The sequence below is a fragment of the Athene noctua genome, chromosome 3, assembly GCF_965140245.1.
Source record: "Athene noctua chromosome 3, bAthNoc1.hap1.1, whole genome shotgun sequence".
Lineage (NCBI taxonomy): Eukaryota > Metazoa > Chordata > Aves > Strigiformes > Strigidae > Athene > Athene noctua.
The window spans coordinates 29,993,933-30,014,914 of record NC_134039.1 but is presented as its reverse complement, the minus strand read 5'-3'; the positions used below and the strand labels follow the sequence as shown (position 1 = coordinate 30,014,914).

The following is a 20,982-nucleotide window of genomic DNA, read 5'->3' as shown; positions in this document are numbered from 1 at the left end:
CCCTACGCCAGCCTGAGTTACGCAATTTGCGTACGCCATGTACTTACGTAACGTACGCCTCGGCCTAGGTTTTCCTTACCGCCCAGAAGGGGTTACGGGGTTGACTCCTTGCGTAGCAGACTTTGAGAAATAGGGAGAGCGTTACTCTCCTCCCTCCTTTCCTCACGCGGGGGCCCGACTCAAGTAAAGAACACTACGCACCTTTCGTATCCTTCCTTCCATGCAGAGCAGTGTTTCGTCAAGCGAACTGAGGGCGTAGTTGGTTTCCGGGAATAGGCGTAGGTATTTTCGAGGGCCGCAGTTTGCGCAGCGTTGGGCTGCCCGTAACGTAACTGAAGCGGGTTGGGGCGGCGGCAGCCATTTTGTGCCGGGAGCCCGGAGGAAGAAGACGCTGGTGTCTCCACACTTCACGGGCCCTGGAGCCGACCGAGAGCCCCGCCGTTCCCTCCGCCGACGTCCAGCGGGTCTCTGACCCACTGACCACCTCTTCTCCTTTTGTATCCCACCAAAGAAGCGAGGTGGCGCAAAGCGATTCCTCCGAGACACAGCCGCCCCTGGCTGGACCGTCTCCTCGTACCCCCAGTCCCTCGCCGTCCCCACGGCCGGCGTTCCGCTGCCTTTCTCCCACCCCTCCGGGTGCGATGAGGGGCTTCGGGGACCGGGGCCGCGACCGAGACCGCGGCGGGTAAGGGGGGGGTGGGCAGGCCGGGTGGGGGGGTGGCGCGGCGCAGGTCGACACGGCCTGGGGGCGGTGGAGGGAGCCGCCTGCCCCGCGTTGGGGGGTTGGTGGGAGGAAGGCTGGGGAGGATTCGCGGCGGCGAGGGGAGCGCGTTCTTCTTGCGGTACTTGGGGGAGCTTTTTCCCCAGAAATTCTCTTGGGGGGTTGGGGGGCGGCTGGAGACTTCGTAGGGGTCTGGCAGCAAGGTGGGGTGGTGGGTTGAGGTTTTTTTTTTTAATTTAGCTTTTCCGTCGTTCATGTGTAACCGTGTGTGCTTTGCTTGCAGTTTTGAGGCCTGCATATCCACCCCCCCCGCTTAATTTATTTTCTGCCAGCCCCCTTTTGCACCCTACTCTCCCCTCTGTCCATCCCCCCCGCCCGCAAGCCACGAAGGTCTTGGTGGCCCTGACAAGGGTGGATGGACAGTCTGCCCTTCTGGGTGTCATTGCTCCTTCTGGACTTACTAGAAAGATGGCAGTTGGTGAAAGATCTTTCTCAGTTGCGCTGCCAAGCTTATCGTGAGAAGAAATGAGATTGAAAACTGCTGCCATGCAAGGGGCTTGCATACTCGAGAGGGTGATCTCTGTAAACATGGCCCTGGACCACACTTAAAAGCATGTCCAAGCTTATGTAGAAGTCAGAGGCCTAGTGCTTGATACTCTTGAATCTGCTATTTAGAGGAAACTTGGCTTGGAAAAGGTTTCTGCACATTTGATTTTATTTTTTTTTTCCTTCCGAGGATGGCAGCAATAAATACAATGGCATTATAGTATTTAACTAGTTTGAGACTTGAGGTTTTTTTAAGGGTTGAAAATAGCAAGATGTTCATCCCAGGCCTTTTTAAAAAGAAAACTAGAACTAATTTAGGAGTGTGGCATTTTCTCTCCTTCAAATCACAGGTAGTTAGGCCTCCATTCTCATGGATTAACAATAAACATATCATGTGTCTTCTGTTACTCTTAATACCTCTGTCTAGACCTCAGTTAATGAGTCTTTTTTTTGTTGTTGTTGTTGTTGGTTTGGGGTTTTTTTTGGTTGTGGGTTTATTTGTTTGTTTTTCTGCTTCCTTTCCTTTCCTCCTTGTTTTCCTTCCCCACAGGGAGATTCAGGAATATTTTGTGCATTTTAACATTTAGTTTCTCATCGTCTGTGGAGAGAGAGATAGTTGTGTCCTTGCTTTATCTTACACCCACATTTTGTGCTCTGAAATTAAAAGATACTTCCATTTTTTTCACAGAGAGGAGGGTTCTGGTGTTTTTCCACTATGAGATTTCCAGCTTAGTTTAACACAAGGACATTGGAGTAAACACTTTGTCAAGTCTGAGATAGTTCAGACCCCATCTGGTTTTGGAGTTTAGTGAGTCTGAGTATGCAGATTTATATACTGTTACTTAAAAGAACACTGGCCAAAGCATTGTCGCAACACTTGATATGTCTTAAAATTTGTGTAATCTCATTTTGTGTAAAGACTTTGATTATAAGTGAATGCTTCTCTTTTAGATCAGTGGTTTTGAATAAGTAAAAGGAGTACATACATGCTTCTTTGTGAAGTTTTTGGACATTTGTATGGAAAATCGTTTTCTTGGCATGTTATTCTGGAAGCTTTAATGCATAGGAATTCAGTTTATTATATACATCTATTTAAGGTGTGAAAATATTTGTAGCTACTAACAACCATCATACTTCATAAATAACCTGTAAAATTTTGGGCCACCCAGCATGCGGCTTAAGTGCCATTTGAAAGTTTATCACTTTCTCAGTGCTGATTTGTTCATAGGTTAAACAAATACAGGCTTTCTGTTTTCCTCCTGTCAGGAACAAGTTGGAGGTGACTTCTTAGAATGGAAAGTTATGCTGTGTACACTGGAATGTAACAAATTCACTTGGTTCTGTCCCAGAAATGATGGCACCAGTAATATTACAGAAGACTGTTTTGAGTCAGTCCAAATTTACACTTGAAAACTGTTGGCAAATCAGTGGAATAGTCTTAGATTTAAATCAGTTTAACTGGAATTGGAATCTCGTTTTTACTTCTAATCAGAATGTAAAGTGTAAGTTACCCAGTTTAGTGGATAGAGGCGCAGCGTTCGAGGACTGCTTCAGGGCTCACTTCTTTCAGGTCAGTATACAGCCATATCATGTATACGAATGGAGAACTGAAACTATGTGACTTCTATGTAAAATATATCTGTTTTTTCCCCTGGATAGTTGTGGAGCAAATATTCATAGTGTCCAGTCTTGCAATCAGTTCTTCTATGTGTATCCTTTCATAAGGGAACTTATTGACCCTTTGAACGTCCAGTTGACTTCAGTGAGACTGTGGGTTTAGTTAGAACTAGTTGGATCCAGTAGTCGTTATTTTGACCTCAAGTTAGCATGATCAGTAGCAGACATCTTCAGTAAAGGTGAATGTCCCTGTAAATGAAAATCTATACTATTTTTTTACTTTGTCCTGAAAGAAAATGTAATGCTTAACTGAATTTTTGAAGTTGTGTTTCAGTCTTTTCATATGACAAAAATTGCTGACTGTGCATGCCATCTGGGGGATCCAATAGACATACTGATGAGAAAATAAGGGATATTTATAGGAGAGGGAAGAGGCAGTTGTAGCAAAGGAAACATTTTAAAACTTACTTAGCAGGTTTTAAGTTAAATTGTATCTACCATACTTAATCTTTTCCAACAATGTGATCCCTTCTTGCTGTTAGTACCTTGATTTGAGTTCTGTTTTTTTGGTCTCTTAATCACTGTAATTTGTAGCTTCCATTGGGACGTAAGGTAAAGAACAAATGTAGTTAATGTCTGAACAGATAGCCTTGTATGTAAGATAATCCAGAAATTTATTTCAGGTCATCTTTATTTTTTAGTACCCCCTCACCTAAGTTACTAGTGTAAGAAGATTGTTTTGGAATTTTCCTTACTTTTGGCTTGTTTCATTAACAGTTTTTTATGTACTAGTGGACTGCCTGGGTAAGGTGCAGACACTCTGGATTTGCTATCTAAATAAAAGTCTTGTTTTAAATGGGCATTTCTCATGAATTCATGTTTTGCAGAAAGCTGTAACTTTATTAAATTCTAATTAGGACAAAATTTGACATGACAGCATTTGGAAAAGTACCTTCTGCTGTGTTTGTATGATACTAGTGAAACAGCTATAACTTTTTTTAATTTAAAAATATATAATTTATAATGTTTACAGTAAATAATAATTTTATGCCCCTTGGTTTTCAGTTACTTCTACAAATTATTGCCAGAAACTCATGTCTTGTCTAATAGATTAATGAGTCATTCCAGTTAGTTCTTAACTTTCTGAAGTGTATTAAATTAACTGGGTAGAGAAAACTTATGTGAAAGAGCAGTAACATCTCAGTTGTTCCGCTAGTTAGGAAATCTTTAGTAAACATTAGCTTCTTACTCTCTTGAGTCTTCATCAGAAGCATTTGAGAGGATATGATTTTTCCCAGGTACTCTTTTTTTTTTTTTCCTGTTATACTCTGGTTTAAAAAAGAAATTTTACTATTTTTTTATTGTTTTGGTTCCAGAATTACAGATGGACTGGCAGACTTGGCTGGGCTTGTTTACTTTCTGTTCTTCACTCTTGTTTTTCATTGGAGGCATACTGCTTGATAAGAAAGGAGAGAAAACACAGAGGGGGGAGACAGTGAAGTAGCTGTTTTTGTGTAAAACTAACCTTGAGAGAGATACAGGGAACTTGGAGATTTTTCTCATCCGGTTCATCTAACCACGTTTTAACTGCACTGTCAATTTCAAGAAAAGGCAAGTGCTATAGCTGTACCCACAGTGTTGTCCTGAGGAAGGAACCTTGAGGTAGAAACCTAGAGACAGGAGGTTTAAGGCAGTGACTTACAGATGACTGCAATGGAAAGAAACTTTAAGATGGTTTTGGGTTATAACTTAAAGCAGGCTTATGTTATTTCAAGCAGTTGTATGCCGTCACAGTGACTTAGGCATGTGACTTTTGGTAGAATATTTTGCTCGTGTCAACTGGGGAAAAAGAGAGTGGAAAATACTTGTAAACGTGCAAATTCCAGAGTAATTAAATGCTCTTTTTTTTTTAATAACTAACATTCCCAGGTTTGGAGCAAGTCGTGGAGGTCCTCTTCCTCCAAAGAAATTTGGTAATCCAGGGGAACGTTTACGTAAGAAAAAATGGGATTTAAATGAACTGCCCAAGTTTGAAAAGAATTTTTACGTGGAACATCCAGAAGTGGCCAGGCTTACTCCAGTAAGTTTTCAGATTCTGTCTGTTCCATTTTGCCTACAACAGAAAATGTCACAAGTGAAAAAACTTGTTCTAGGAGGTCTGGGACAGTGTGTAATAGAACTGTTTCTTCATTAAGCTTGTTTGGAATGTGTATACTCTGCAGGGTACCACAGGTATAATTGCCTTCAGTATTTAACAGAGGTGATACTTCTGCTCTTAGCTGGTTTTATATGAGATACTGTATATTTGGCTGTTTGTAATTCATCATTGTAATGTGTGTATGGTCTAGCTATTGTCAGTGTAGATAAGACTTAAGAGTACTTGAGAGTTGCAGTACTGGGGAGGCCCTGAAAGAACCTAAAATAATGAAGTAAAAGGACCAGAAATACATGAGAAATGTTTGAAAGTTTTATATTTTATCATTATTAAGGATGAAAGAGGTCATGGGAGATTTCTAGTTTAATCCCCTGCTCAGAGCAGGGCTAACTACAAAACTATTAACAGGTTGCTTAGCACCTTGTCCTTTTGAGATTGAATGTCCCCAGGGATAGGGAGAGTTTATATCCTCTCTAGGTGGCTGTCCCAGGGCTTAATGTTTCTCAGGGTATTTTTCCCCCCCTAGTAATTATTTGAAACATCTTCTTTATAGCGACCCATCAGGTAGCTGGAAGTAGCAGTTAAATTCCCCTGTTAATCCTCTTTCCCAAGCTACACAAATCCAGTGCTCCCAGTCTTCATGCAGCCTGTACTCCAGCCTCTATCTAGCTTTCCCCCCAAAACTGGGCATGCCCTGTTAAAACAATGTCCTCCTTACATTGAGGGCTCAAAACTGGATGCAGTACTTTGTGTTTACTCTGTGGATACAGTAGTCTACCCTTCCCACCCAACTTGAGTCTAGTCTTTTTTTCCCCTCTTACATTAGTTTTCTTATATTTAGAAGTAAGAGATTTCATTCTTAGCATGAGGAAACAAACAAACAAAATGTTCTTATCTAATTACATAGATTTACAACCATTTGTGAAATATTCATGAGATATTTATATGGCATAAAGAAATTGAAAGAGGCACTGGCTTTTTAAAGATACAACAACTTGAACTGCTGAGCCACAGTTAGTGTTAGCTGCTTTAGCTGTCTTTGCCTTCGCTAACTAAAAGGATTTTCATGTTTATCTCACAAGGTGTTTTCTTTTTTTACCTTTTCATTCAAGCTCAAGAGATTCTCACAAATAGTAAATTTGTTGCTTTGGATTGTGTATTTGGTATTGATGTGTATCTTTCTGTTGATTTTCAGTGAGCATGAAAATAAGGTCATGAATTGTGGAAGCATGTTGCAAAGTGCAGTTGGACTTGTAAAATAACCTAGACAAAGATTAAACACTTTCTAATCCTAAAATTATGCTTATGTGGATACACATTTCAGAAATATTTTAAGACATTCCATTATTAAAAAGAATTATGAGATCTTAAGATATCATTATGATGTTTCCTGGGCTTCTTTCATGAAGAAAAGAAGTGCTGGTTCGGAAAAGAATCCAGGCAACATTGCTGACTTGCAAGTTGTCCAGCAAGAGCTCTGTATTTAGCTTCCTCTGGAATGTGTTAATTAAAGGAGGGAGACTGCTCTGCCCTCTGCTTGTTCCTAGTATATAAAATAAACAGGGCCTGTTTATTTTACTCAGTTCTTAGCACTGGCACATAAAACATGTTTCTTATCTGATCCTCTGTTTCTAATCACTTCTGAAGCCATTGGTCATTCCTGGCCTCTGGAAAAAGGGTATAGTTGTTAAATATTATATTAATACACTTTTCATTAAAAAGCCTGGTTGGAAGGAGAGACATTAGTCCTTCTAGACTACGTAGGGAGCTCATATGTCTGAATACTGGAGAAGCTATGTGATAGCTCAATCTTAAAATAAAATCTTGAGGAAAGCAGTCCTTTTTATATCTCTGTTGCAATTCAGTTATCTAACGAAGTTGTTATATAGAGGTGTGAAGTGAGTTAATAGTTAGAAACATGCACTTTAAGTGCTTGCTGTCGTTCAGCATTTGTCTTTGCTTTTTTTTTCTTGTGTGAATAGTATGAAGTTGAAGAATTGCGAAGAAAGAAAGAGATAACAATTCGAGGAATGGAGGGCTGCCCCAAGCCTGTGTTTGCCTTCCACCAGTGTAGTTTTCCCCGTAAGTATTTTGCTGTTCGTTAAGATAATGAGGATTACTCAAAAGCAGTAACTGTTTAGGCATGTTCTGGAGCCTCAGTTATCCTTTAAGAAATTTTTTCTTAAATTCTTAGAATATGTGATGGATGCCTTGATGGACCAGAACTTCACAGAACCCACTCCAATTCAGTGCCAAGGTTTTCCACTAGCCCTCAGTGGTCGTGATATGGTGGGCATTGCACAGACTGGCTCTGGGAAGACACTAGCAGTATGTATTCTTCCCATTTATTTATTTAGTTTTCCTAGTCCCTTTGCAGAAATTACTCTCAGCTGCTTGTTAGTAGTTTTTGGCTTGTCAGTACTACAAGCATAAAGTGAGATGATTACATGTGCTTTATTGCATCATGGGTGAGAAGTTTCAGCTAAACTAGCCTGTCTTATTCACAGGCATGTATTTTGTGTGTGTCTTTCTTTTTGTTTGCTTAGTCACTTCTCTTTGGTCTATGCTTACATTGTGGTTTAAAAAACAGTCTGTGCTCTTCAGCATATTTGTTTTAATAACTACGCAAGTTAAAAAGTGGTTGAGTCTTCAAGGTGTATGTTAGTTTTATCTGCAGTGGTTAAGAAGGAATTTTATCCTTTGTGAAAATCATTGAGTAGGGCCAGAATTGCTCAATTCTACTAATTTAGACTCAAAATTTAAATTTCAGTGAGCCTTTCAGAGGTGCTGAGCAACTCTATTTTGTGCTAACGTCAAAGCAGATATGGTTGGTCAGCAGCTCTGAAAATCTTCTATTTTGTTGGGTAAGTGCAAGTATCTGTTTTTGCAGAATCCTGATCTTTATATAGCCAAGGTTTCTTGCTGTCAGGTGTTGGCTTCTTGAAGGTTGTTTGGCTAAATGGGCTCTTGCCATGAATCCAGTTGTTGTGGCAGGAGGTCATAGGCCTTGAATATTGAATTCCTGTGTCTTGACTTAAAGTTCTTCTGTTTTAGTACTTGTTGCCTGCAATTGTTCACATCAACCACCAACCGTATTTGGAGAGAGGGGATGGCCCAATTGTAAGTGCTGGTTGATTCTCTTCCTTTTTGTGTGTAAGTCATGGCATCATTAATGAGATGTGTACTTTATTTAATTGGTATATCAGAATAGTAAGTACAGAAATGTTTACTATCACAACATGAACATCCCACACAGTTGAAATTCTGTGCAATTGCTGACGTAGTCTAAAGATACTTAAATGTTTTAGCTAATAAAGAGCAGATGGTCCAACTTTGCTTATGGTATCTGTGTGGAGCCCTTAAGTTAGGGATGTGTATGCAGCTTGGCTATCCTGAATTGATTCCTTCTGCAGTGTCTGGTTCTAGCACCTACTAGAGAGTTGGCGCAGCAAGTACAGCAGGTGGCTGATGATTATGGCAAATGTTCAAGACTGAAGAGTACCTGCATATATGGAGGAGCACCCAAAGGTCCTCAGATCAGAGATCTAGAAAGAGGTAACTTTAAAATGGGTGTTAGCAGTTTCTGGAGGAGGTAGTATTGTAAAGTTTCTGTCAGAATAAAGTGATCTGCTTAAAACCTGTTTGGAAAGGGGGTGTGCGTGAATGAGGGGTTATTTCTTTCTCCAGTTACAATGATAGTTCATGAGGCAGTTCTCTTCTTTCTTGTGTAGCAGCTTACTTGGATATTAGATTTCTTTTCTGTTTTCTGTTTGAACTTCCCACTTGTGAAGGTCATCAGGATGTAGGAAGGGGAAACTTAACAGAGAACAGGTTATTTTGAGGGAATGCAGTAGCAGCAAGTTTAAGGAATTATTTTTCTTAAGCCAAATTTCAAATTTTCTGCCTAAGCTTGTTCAAATAATCATACTTCATTTCTGAATGTACAGAAACTTTTCTAGACAGGTTTGGGTTTATTATTGTTCTTAAGCACTAAGCTCTATTTCCATTCACGTACCCCATAACGTTCTGTGACTGCCTTTCTGTACATAGCAAGGAGGTGGAGTTGGGAATGATGAGGAACCACAGTTCTGCAGCAGCCACTGTAACAGAGGTAGCTCAGGTGACCTAACCTTCATTACAAGGGCTAGTTAGATACTACTTCAAATGCAGGAATTTGCTGCTGGCTTTCATCTTAACTAAATGAAAAAAATTTAATAGAACTATGTGAAAAGATGTAAGAAGTATTATCAAGGTAAGATTATATATACAGATCTACTCAAGAAGTCAGAAAATTTTACTTACCGCTGCAACTTGCAGAGTCATTATTGAAAACTGCAGTATTGGGATAAAAGCATGGAGGGTAGGAGGCTGTAGGATAGCTGTTCAAGAAAATGGTAGTGCATTCCAATTCAAAAGTAGCATCTTCAGTGGGAGGGTCAAAGGTTACATGAGACCTTGGGAGGATCAGCTTAGCTTGGTGGGTTTTTGTATACCTTTCTGGAGTGATGTAGAATAGGTGTTCTGCTTATGATCAAAACCCATTGGTTGGAGAATCTGGGCAGGTTCAGTGCTTTCAGTCCTTTTAGGTGTTAATTGGCTTTGGACGATTGCTTAGTGTTTTCTGCAGCAAAGATTGTTGAATAGATAAGAGTCCAGAAAACATTTTTTTTCCTTTTTTTTTTTTTTTTTTTTCTTTCAGTTGTGATCTTTGGGGTATTTAGTGTATTTACTTTGGAGGAATACAACATTAACAGAGATTGCAGTTATTCAGTCTCCCTGGCAGACCAATGGCTACATTAGAAATGTAATTCCTGCATGAGCTTTATAGAAACTAGAAGTATGCCCAGCTTTGTCATCTCTGTGGAGTCCAGGTTGACATACATAAGAAGATCTGGGTTGCCACAAAATATTGTGCATCTCTAATGCAGTGTGAAGAAAGCTGTTGGGTTTTTGCTCTTTTTTACCCCCCTGCTTCCCTAAACTTACCTGCTGTGGACATTTCAATGACACTGAAGGACTCACCTGTAAGATTTGGGAATCAGAGGAAAACAGTCCCCCCTTTTAAGTAGTGTATGAATTGCCATACCTGATACTAGTTTATGAATATTTGAATTCTGTTTTTGTGCTAACAGATACAGGCAGGATTGCTGTCTGTCACTAGTGGTGCATAATTACTCAGTATTAAAGCTGATGCTTTGGCTTTATATATTAAAAAAAAAGGTGGAAGTAATTTGACTTGTACAAGAAGAGGAGCACTTCATGTTTGATTAACACGGGGAGTTTAGCTGGAGTTTACTCTTATTTTTCTAGAGCTCTCTAGACAGCATAATTCTGGATGAAGGTGGGTCAGGCTTTAGTAGAAGCTTGTTTTGCTTCTGATTTTTGGACAGTTCTTCACTAGTGTTTTCTGGCCGTAAGCTTTTAGCTTCTGTATTGCATTTATTATTCTAATGGCACTGTAACAGTAATTTCAGAATGGAAAAAAAATACTAAAAGAAACTAGGGCTTCTACTGAAATGACTCAATCTTGGGTACGAATGAGGGTGGTGCTTTTTTTTAAAAAACAATTTTGCTCTGGAAGGTGATTCATTCTGACTAAAAATACCAATTGACATTCAAATGAAGAGCCTTACTCTTTTTTTCCTTATTCTGTTTTGAAGGTGTGGAGATCTGCATTGCTACACCAGGTCGTTTGATTGACTTCCTTGAGGCAGGAAAGACCAACCTTCGTCGGTGTACGTACCTAGTGCTGGATGAAGCAGACAGGATGTTGGACATGGGATTTGAACCCCAAATTCGTAAAATTGTTGACCAGATAAGGGTGCGTGAACCTTGTAAAAGGACAGCCTCCTTTGGTTTCCCATTTGAAGCCCAGTACCTTAAATAAATCCGTTTTCCCTTTTTCTTAGCCCGACAGACAGACTCTGATGTGGAGTGCCACCTGGCCAAAAGAAGTGCGCCAGCTTGCTGAGGACTTCCTGCAGGACTATGTTCAGATCAATGTGGGAAACTTGGAGCTGAGTGCCAACCACAATATTCTGCAGATAGTGGATGTATGCATGGAAAGCGAGAAAGACCATAAGTAAGCTGGTTTTCCTGCCATCTCACTTTTTTGGTTGTGCTTAAAAATCTGCATTGCTTTGTAAGCCAGATATGAATTCTGAATAGTGAAGTGACTTGTAGTATTATTTAACCTTTTAGTGTTAACAAAGTAAGTCCTGTAATTAACTCCTCTATTGTGTATGTTCTAACCATACTGATGTGGAACAGACCTAAATTCTGTGTGCTACTGACTTATTACGTGGATGCATGTTGTATATTTTCTCAATGTAAGTTGAGAGAGTGCTCCTATATTCTTGTATATGTGGATATGCATCTTAGCTCTCATGTCTGTTTTTAGACTGATACAACTGATGGAAGAAATCATGGCAGAGAAGGAAAACAAGACTATCATCTTTGTGGAGACAAAGAGGCGATGTGATGATCTCACTCGCAGGATGCGCAGAGATGGGTGATTAGCTTCCCCTTGTTTCTAATGGGAAACAGAAATTGTAATCAAAAGCAGTAAGGTTTAAATGCTCATGATGCTATTGTTAGGAATGACTTGTCCATTCTTTTCTTGGCTGAATTCAGTCTTTCCCAGAAGATTCCACTCCACCAAAGCATTAGTGCAAGAGAGGCTATTTGTAAGATGTGCAGCTTTTAGTGTATCAGAATATTGATATGCCAGTTGGGACTGTATCAGTATAGCAAATGTGATTTGGCTTAGATTTGGTTATGTAGGTAGCAAATTTAATATGCAAGAAACAAACCAGTATACATGCTAGGTAGATGCAGGCCAGAGGAGGACAAGGAATAAAAAATATTTCTCAAGTTTTTTATTTCTTGCCTTTTTACCAAAATGCCAATAAAGCTTCCTGTAGCCTTCAAGGTATGTACTTTCTGTCTATACTAATGTGCATCTCTGTTTGGCAGTTGGCCAGCTATGTGTATCCATGGAGACAAGAGTCAGCCAGAAAGAGATTGGGTGCTTAATGGTGAGTCCATCACTGAGAGGAGAATTAACCTGGGCTACTGTACGTAATTTACCGAGAAATACTTTTCTCCAGCCTCCTTTTTTTTTTTTTTTTTTTTTTTTTTTTTTTGTCTCTATACCCAATAGATACATTTCAAAAGAAATTCCTTTGCCTTCATACTGTTAATTTCAGTACTTGTATTATTAGCCTTTTTTTTTATTTTTGACAAAAACACAGTGGGGAAAATTGCTTAACCCCGAGAGCTGGATTTTGAAAAACAGTTGACACATTATATCCCGGCTTGCTGGGGTTTCTGAAATTGACCCAATTTACCTAGATTCTGACAAATGAGTGTTTAGTGTAAATCAAGTTCAGGTAACTACCTTTTTTGAAAAATCTTACTTCATAGCATGCTTTGTTTTACAGAGTTTCGTTCTGGAAAGGCTCCTATCCTCATTGCTACCGACGTTGCATCTCGTGGGCTAGGTTTGTACACATAGACCACTCTTGCCTACTGCTGCATATTTTTCTTCTTTGGACTGAAATATGTTTTCTTTTTTAAAAAAAAAAAATTCAAAGCGTGATTTTCCCCCACATGTGAAATACGTTTTTTAACATTAATCTTTTTTTTTTCTTTCATATTCAAAGTCTCTTCCTGCTCCTAATGAACAGGCTTTGGTCTGCAGCAAGGCCTAGGCATGACCAATCGATCGCCAAGAGGGAGAAGAGACGTCCAATTATGCAACCCAACCCTTCCACTACACTCACTTCTTCCCCAAATCCAGCTTTTGTTGCTGGATGATAGGGATGGATTGCTCTCAGTTCAGAGCGTGTCAGATAAAGTTCAAGTAGGAAGTTGTGGGAGAGCATTTCAACAGCAAATAGCTAATATTCTCCCTGTATGACACACCACAGATTTGAACATACCAACCCCAGTGTACACACATGTTTACCCCACAGATGTATTCACATCTGAGAAAGCACTACTCCAGATCTTTGGTCTTGACATGTAGCCTTCCCTCCTCTGTGTTCCTTCTAGGCAGGACCACTGAGATTATATATGGCCTTTAACACCATGTTACCCAAATGTGTAATTGAATCAAAATTGCACAGCTCTGTTCTGGTGGTATGAAAATGATCTGTCTGGATGCATCACTTGTGCCCCCTTTTGTAATAAGCATATTTGCATTGTGAAACACTGTGTGCTAAGCACAGTCCTAGTGTGCCCACTCTAGAAGAGGAGGATGGCTTGTGAAGTGCTCTGAGTTCAGCAACAGACATTGAATACTCTACCCTCCCTGAGTTTGGTAGAAGATAAACTACTTGGGGGTCAATATCTCACTGTAGTAGATTTTAGACAAAACTACTGCAGATTGGTGCAGATAAGCTCAGAGAAGTCTCTAGTTTGTTAAAAATCTCAGTTACCTGAGCTCTTTTTTTTTTTTCATGTGCTGGAAGGGTGGCTGTGCTGTGCATCATATGGTCACTTTAATACAGGCAGACCATTACTAGACTTTGTTCACACAACCTTCACCCCTCCTTCCCCTCCCCCCTCAAAAAACGTCCAACACTTCCTGAGAGAGGTGTTTATATGGACTTCAGTCTCTGCCCTCTAGGGTCATGTCTGGACCTGTGCAGTTAGAACTTGGGCCTGTTGGGAGAAGGGACTGAGGCCTGAAACCAGTTTGTATGAAAGAGCTGCTTTCTGTAGCAGCATTTTTTAAACAGGCTTGCTATGTGCTGGTAGCTTCTTTGTGCATCTTGCCTAGACATTTAAAACAGCCTCACCCCCCGCAAAAAAAACCAAACAACACTGCCCCCAAAACTACTCAATTGGATAACACTTCAGAAAACAGTGTCCCCACTTCCCATCCTCCACCTCACTTGAGCTAAGGGGGAAAGGTACCAGAGTCTGTTTCTTGTTACTGAACAACATCTCTGCTTGTTTTGGGGCCCTGAGTTTGCTGCTTCTTAAAATAAGTCACTTAACTGGCAAACTTCTGGACGACTTCCTCCAAGATCCTGGAAAGTGAAGGCTTCTACCTAAATAACATAAAACAGGGGCGCGCGCCTTTTGGCTGAGTCACCAGGGCTTTCCCTCTTCCTAATGGAACATTGGTTTCAAAAAAGCTTCTTCCAGGTAAGTTCTGAGTCCCATAATGACTTCTTTGTGATAATTCCCTGGAGTGAGGTCCTCTCTCTGCACTGATTTTTTTAAACTTTATTTTTTGTTCAGTCTATTAAACTAAAAACATTGAATTTGTTTTGTTTTGTTTCTTTAACAGAAGCTTTGATATCAGCTGCAAATCATTCTCAGTGCAGGGGTGGGGGCACATCTACATTGATGGTCTAAACAGCTCTCTGGACTAGCATGTTTGCTAGTTTATCTCTCTCCTGATTAATAATTGGAGACTGTCTGTGCCATAGGGTATTCCAGTGGTCTGACAAAGGGAATGTTTTTCCCAGGTAGCTGTCAAAAATTATAACACAGTTTCAGTTCTTGATCCTGCTACATTATCTTCTGAAAGCGCAGGAAGATTGTGAGTGTGTACAAATGCTTTGGAGCATGCTAGACTGGAGAAGCCGAGTCTTGTACTTGCTCTGGTCTTTTCTTCAGCGAGCTGCGTGCTCTACCAGGACCACTTTCTAGTCTGGAAAACACCCTTGCATTTTCCTGCCTTCCCATTCTTCCTGCTCCTCCCCAGTCAAGTCAGTTCCGTCTGCATTGGTAGCTACAATTCCCTGTGCTTTCTGCCGGGAAAGCACGTCCTTGTATCCTCTGTGGTAATTCAAGTCACTTTGCTACTGATGAATGTGTGAAGTGGGACTGGCTGAGGATCATGTAGCCTGCAGCTTGTCAGACTAGTTACTCTCTGGCTGTGAAGATGCAATCTGTCATACGTACTCCTCTCTTTACTTCACTTTCCCTTTTTAAAAAAACTGTTGCATCAAGGACCCTAGCTGGAGACTCGCGCAGCCCCCTGTGAAACCTGCCTTCTCACTCCCTTTTTTTGGTGTGATTCAGGACTTTGGAGTCAGCAAAGACTGAGGAGCCCCCTCTTTGCTGTAATAAGAAACAGACATAAAGTCCCCCTCTTGTCACTACAACCCTCTTGTTTTTATTTTTCCTACAACCCCTTTGAAATTGATGCAGTCTGGGCAATAGATGCAGTCTGACCCTTTGGATGTAATTTTTGTATCTTCATTTTTTTGACAATTGCCCCTAAGAACCCCAAATAGGGGACAAAAAGCGTTGGAGGACCTGAAACTTACCTGAACCCAGGTTCTCCGGCGCTTCACAACCAAATGGGGCTACAGAGAAGCGTCTAAGCCAGTTCACAGAGCGAGCGTGTGTGGGGACTTCTCGCTGCCATGGACCCTTGATGCATGCTCCCCGCGCTCCAGTGGTCCCGTGTCAGAGGGCGGAGTTTTCGAAAGGAGGCCGCCAAAAATAAAAGGCAAAGAGACGGGATCGGCTGCAGCGGTTTCCCACAGGAGGAGGGAGTGTGCATCGGTCTGGTAACAAAACAGAGAATGTTTCTCTCTTTAAAACAAAAAACAAACAAAAAAAATAAATCAAAAAAATCTGTGTTTTATCTTGGATATTTTCAGAATATTCTTCTTAAAATGCAGATTTATTTTTTTTTTTAATGAGCTGTTAGGGCAATAGTACGCCTTTTAAAAATACTGTATACTGTAGTAAATAGGTGCTTTTAATACTTGAGGTGCTTTCACTGAAGTGTTACACTAACATTTACTTTGTTTCTGTCCCATAAGTTTACAAAGCTTGTCTTCCCATAAGGCATGCAGTTCTGATCTAAATTTTAATAATATTTCACATTCAAAGCAATTTTGATCATTTAATTTCCTGCTTCCATCTGACACTGTAGGAAGTAGGGAATAACTAATAGAATTTAGGATTGTCCAGATTAGGAAAGCTTGCCAGAACTGGATGGAACAGCATGGTGAAATGTTAGTGCAATGCATTCTGGTAATAACTACAAAGCTAAGTTAAGATCTGCTAGGTCTGAATAATTTTTAAGGAGTTGGCTGAATAATACTAATGTAATTGGAGTGTTCTAAGCTTTAGGCTAGGGAAAGTAGTTCACTGTATTTTATTAGGACTATAAAAGTAAATATTTTTAAGATTGCCTTATATTTCATGTTACTGAGTGAAAGGTAAGTGATCTCATTACCGTTACTATTTGTTAGACTTCTCCCAACAGAGTAAAAGCTTTACCATGGCTGTTCTGCCCTTCCTCCACCCCAGTTTGCTCTGTCTGATGGTGGCATTTTCACTTTCCAGATTGTGGTTTGGTTTTGTTTTTTTTTTTAAAAAAAAAAAAGTTCAAAATTAAATTAGCTTGTTCACAAACATCAGTGTCTTTGACACAGGAAGACAGTGAAGTGCATTCCGGGGAGGATGAATTTGAGTTCAGGGCAAAACTGCTTTAAAATTACCACTGTTTTTCAGGATGCTGATTTTTGTTCCTGATGATCTTACATTTGAGTCTTCTACTCTTTTGGGATGAGTCTGTCTTGTATTTATTCCATGCAGTTACTAACTTTGTATTTTTTTTTCTTATTACTGTCACCTGCATTCGTGCTCCCCACCTTTCGTTGGCACGTCCTCTCCTCTTCTCCCCTTTCCTCAACCCTACCCCTTCACTGTGCTTCGCACCTGGGCACTTCACAAGACGTGGAAGATGTTAAATTTGTGATAAACTACGACTATCCGAACAGCTCTGAAGATTATGTGCACCGTATTGGCCGTACTGCACGTAGTACCAACAAAGGTACTGCCTACACCTTCTTCACACCAGGAAACCTGAAACAAGCCAGGGAGCTTATCAAAGTGTTGGAAGAAGCCAATCAAGCCATCAATCCAAAACTGATGCAGCTTGTGGATCACAGAGGAGGAGGAGGTGGTGGTGGAGGTAAAGGCATATGGGAAAAGGGCTACACAGGGAATAAGTTCCGCATTTTGAGGGAGGGAAGATCAAAAGAGGGTAGGGAAGTAGTAAATACAAGTCTAAGGTAACAGACAGATTAGTAATAAAGGTGTTTTTCACACGAGGTCTCAACCTCAGGTCTTACGTAGGTGGAGTATTTCTGTTCAACAGAGAGGTAGTTTGCTGTTTTACCTTTGCTGTAGATATTTTTTTTCTCCTGGTAAGGTCCTCACAGAGCTAATTTTACTTGAATTAATTAATCCCTTGCAGCTTCTACTTAAGCAAAGGCAACAGGATGTGTGTGCATGCATGTGCAAAATTGAAATCAGTAAAGGGGTACACTGACTTTAGCTTCAGGGACCGAAACTATTTTTCTTCCCATTCCCTGAAGGAAGAGTAAGTTTCCTTATATTTCCAAGCTAGTCCTGAATTTCTTCTTTTTCTTTGTCTTCAAGCACATGCATTAGAACCCTTTTTGATCTTGGTATTTATACCTTCCAAAAAATGAAGAGATTTATGTGCAACTGTGCAGGGAACTTAGAGTCAGTAAAAAGAACTTGCTCCTTGTGGGCAAAATTGTGGATGTAGAAGGGGGAGAAAGGGTGGTGTAATTGGACCAGAGTTCATTGTTTAAGACTTGTTCACGGTACTAAATCTTAATATATCCATCGCCAGGAGGTCGTTCTCGTTACCGAACGAGCAGTTCAGTAAACAACCCTAACCTGATGTACCAGGAAGAGTGTGACAGGAGGCTCCGGGGAGTGAAAGAGGGCCGGAGAGACTCAGGTGGCTTCAGAGACCGTGAGCGTGGTGACAGTTATGCCAACGGAGCCAACAAGACCTATGGCAGTGCCTACGGGAGCCCAAATTCTGCTTTTGGGGCAGCACAGAGCCAGTATGGTTACACTCAAGGGAGCTATGGAGCAGCTGCCTATGGCACGAGTGGCTATGGCACTGCAGAGTACAGTGCTAGTGGCTATGGTGCCAGCACCACAGCTGCCACCGCTGGGAGAACCTCACAGAGCACTACCCAACAGCAGTATGCAGGGATGGTGGGGCGCTCAGGCCAGCAGCCACAGCCGCTCATGTCACAACAGTTTCCGCAGCCCCCTGCCACTAATGTGATGGGCTATATGGGACAGACTGCCACCTACCAGTACCCGCCCCCTCCCCCGCCCCCTCCCCCCTCACGCAAATGAGACCACTCACCTGATGGTGACCAGTGTAGACCTCTTGCATTTAAAGGAACCTTTTCTTTCTCTTCTTTCCCATTGTGATGTCTCTCATGCGGGTTAGATTTAGAATTCACACTCAGATCCCTCGAGCCCATCAAAAATGGCCCCCAGTCCACATTACTGACCCTGTCCTCTTTTTTTTCTTTTTCTTTTTTTTTTTCTTTTTTTTTTTTTTTTAAGAGATATATATAGTTGACTGGAAAATTTATTATTTTTTGTCTTGCATGTTGAGGAAATTGGAAATTTTATTTTCTCTAAAAGAAATGGGTATAAGGCAGATAGGTCCCAGCTTGATCATCTTGGTGTCTAAGGTTTGTGTGAAAACTTACTTTTGAGGGGAGGAAGTTTATATTCTGTAACATGTTAACTTAATTTCAGGAAGTATTAAGAGAGGTGGGGAAACTTTGGGGAGCCAAAAAGCACTTAATTTAAAATAAATGCAAGGGAGCAATGCTTACTTCTCCTAATCTTAATTTTTTTTTTTTTTTTTTTTTAAATAGCTCACTATTATTGCTTGTAGTCTATCATAGGTGATTTTCTGTAGGAAAACTCTGCTCATTTGTCTGAGCTGGGTGGTGTTCAGATTAACGCCCCGGGTACATCATTGGTGTTTCCTGCAGCTCTGGACGCTGCGGTCCCATCTTCTGGTACTCGTAACACCCTGCAGTAGGGAAGTTGAGATTACAACCGCAGTGTCAGAGACCAAACCTATATTGGATTTGATAACCTGAAAACCAGATAGTTGCTGTAGGTACCACTGCTATAATTAGCCAAGTGAGTTCTTTGTCTACAATTGTTAAAACTGCAGTATCACAAATTGAAGGCTGGTTATCCTTAAATTAGTTTCTGCTCTCAAATTACTATTGGGTTTATCGAAAGAAGTCTTATTTGAGAGCCTAGAAACGGAATAACTGAGATGGCAAACAGCGTGTCTTGTTTGTCCTTCATGAACAAACTACATTTTGCCACGGGGAATGTTCTGAATGCCGCTATGCTGAATAAAATGTGACAGGAGTTTTCCACACTTAAATTGAAGATGTTTGAATAAGGTGGGCTGGGGGAAGGGCAAGGGGAGGAGAGGAGGAGGAGGAGATTGCCTGGAATCTCCTTTTCATGAGGTAAGCGGTGAGCTGGTTAGTGCATCTTGATTCTGAAGCTTTATTTCTTTTGTACCTTGCTCTGACTATTGCTTTTTCTGGCTTTTGATTGCATTTCCCTGCTCCATTGGTCCCTTTGAGCTGAGCTCTCGCAGGTAGGTAGCATTTTAGAAAATGGTAGAGAAGAGTGAAATTTTAGTAAATACGTAAATAAAACTTGTTTATTTTACAGGCTAAGGTGGGTGTGAGGGGGTTTCCCCTTTAGTAAAGCATGTTGTTGACTTGTTATTTCTAATACCAGACGGTTCAGAGACAGTAGATAATAGCAGGAGTTGGCTGCTCTTGATCTGGTAATATGACAAAAGAATGGATACATCTCCTGGTTTGATAGGCATAATCTTTGCATTATGAGAGTGCAGGGTTTGGGCGTTTTTTTCAGTTGCGTTCTTGCATGTGGATGAACAAGGCAGCCCACTACTTCTGTAATAATGTGGAACTTCTTATAGCCCAGGAAAAGAGTTTGCTTATGAAGAAATTATTTCTTTATAAATTTAATTTCTTCCCAGAGCAAAATTTTGGGGGATGAATGCACATTTTTTTGTGTGCAGTACACAGGTAGGTTGCTGACATGGGGAACGGGGAGAGATCTTCCAGAACCTTGGTTCCCTTGGCCCATCTTCTAATTCCAGTGTTTGGGTGAGAAGTTCCTTTGCTTGTGTTAAGTGAAAGCCAGAAACGTCATTTTTCCGGGCAGTGACTGATTTGTCTTTGGCCTCTGTCACAAGCAAGTGTAGAGCTTCTTTAGCTTTTTTTTTTTTTTTTTTTTCCTAATTTGTGAGTTCAATGCAGAAATGTGTTTGAGGGGTATAGGAGTAGGACATCTCACTGACTGGCTTTAAAAGGGTCTCTGGACCGCCAAAGCTGCCTTTATAGTCTGCTATAGCTTTCACTTCTTTATGGGAGTAGACTTGTGCACATGTAAACATCTATGCCAAGTCTTGCAGTGCTTTATTGCCATTGAGGTCAGCTGAAGTCCAGGGTCTCAGTTCAGAGTGTTAACCAGACTGTTGAATGCATAAATGCACCATGGCATGTGCTGCCCTGTCCCACCTGGTGCTTGCTGCTCTGTTCCATATACCAGCTGGAGGGCCCTTGTTGATAAAGCATCAGCATCTAGTATTGTTTGCATTGTTTTCAATCTGTAAAAGTTTGTGGGAGTGTCAGATGAGTTGGGTGTCTCCTCCCCTCCCACTTCTTGAAGCAATTTACTGTTTGAACTTCTCTGAACGATGGAAGGGTTAGTGGCTTTGTGTAGGATCAGCATCTTATTCCATACACCTGCTGGTCTCTGAACACATTCCTGTTGTATTAATGAAGACTTGAATTGAGAGATTCATAAATCTGTGGTGTTCAGACACAGGATACCAAGAGCTATGTTACTATTCTTAGTTTGTAAATTGTCCTTTTGATACCATCTTGTTTTCTTTTGTAGGTATAAATAAAAACACTGTTGTCAATAAATTGTGAACTTTGTCTTTATTTTTGGAGTGTAAAGCCATCTTTGCCCCTGTTCTTCCCAGTTCTTAAAGTCAAATTCAAGGAGTTCGAAACTCTTGTTGACAACCCGCTGAATTTTAATTGAA

At 40.8% G+C, this 20,982-nt stretch overlaps 1 protein-coding gene across 3 annotated transcripts; it reads left to right on the top strand.

Annotated features, from left to right (window-relative positions):
• The first annotated feature begins 197 nt into the window (after window positions 1-197).
• Window positions 198-20,860, top strand: DDX17 (DEAD-box helicase 17). Of its 3 annotated transcripts, none has more exons than XM_074902493.1 (13): window positions 198-685; window positions 4,814-4,964; window positions 7,022-7,121; window positions 7,234-7,367; window positions 8,094-8,159; window positions 8,453-8,594; window positions 10,700-10,860; window positions 10,949-11,121; window positions 11,440-11,550; window positions 12,015-12,076; window positions 12,482-12,541; window positions 16,753-16,992; window positions 17,686-20,860. In XM_074902493.1, exons 1-13 carry the CDS (start codon window positions 642-644, stop codon window positions 18,204-18,206), a joined length of 1,965 nt encoding a protein of 654 aa, XP_074758594.1. In that variant the 5' UTR covers window positions 198-641; the 3' UTR covers window positions 18,207-20,860. The 3 variants fall into 3 exon arrangements, with proteins under 3 accessions (XP_074758594.1, XP_074758593.1, XP_074758592.1); XM_074902492.1 differs by having other exon boundaries at window positions 16,753-16,998; window positions 17,683-20,860; XM_074902491.1 differs by having other exon boundaries at window positions 199-685; window positions 17,683-20,860.
• The last annotated feature ends 122 nt before the right edge of the window (window positions 20,861-20,982 follow it).

Excerpts from the sequence above, each read along its gene's own strand:
- DDX17 (XM_074902492.1), top strand. The coding sequence starts at position 642 with ATGAGGGGCTTCGGGGACCGGGGCCGCGACCGAGACCGCGGCGG. Across the intron at positions 11,551-12,014 it reads CGCAGGATGCGCAGAGATGG|TTGGCCAGCTATGTGTATCC; the intron begins GTGATTAGCTTC and ends TCTGTTTGGCAG. Across the intron at positions 16,999-17,682 it reads AGGTGGTGGTGGAGGTAAAG|GAGGTCGTTCTCGTTACCGA; the intron begins GCATATGGGAAA and ends ATCCATCGCCAG.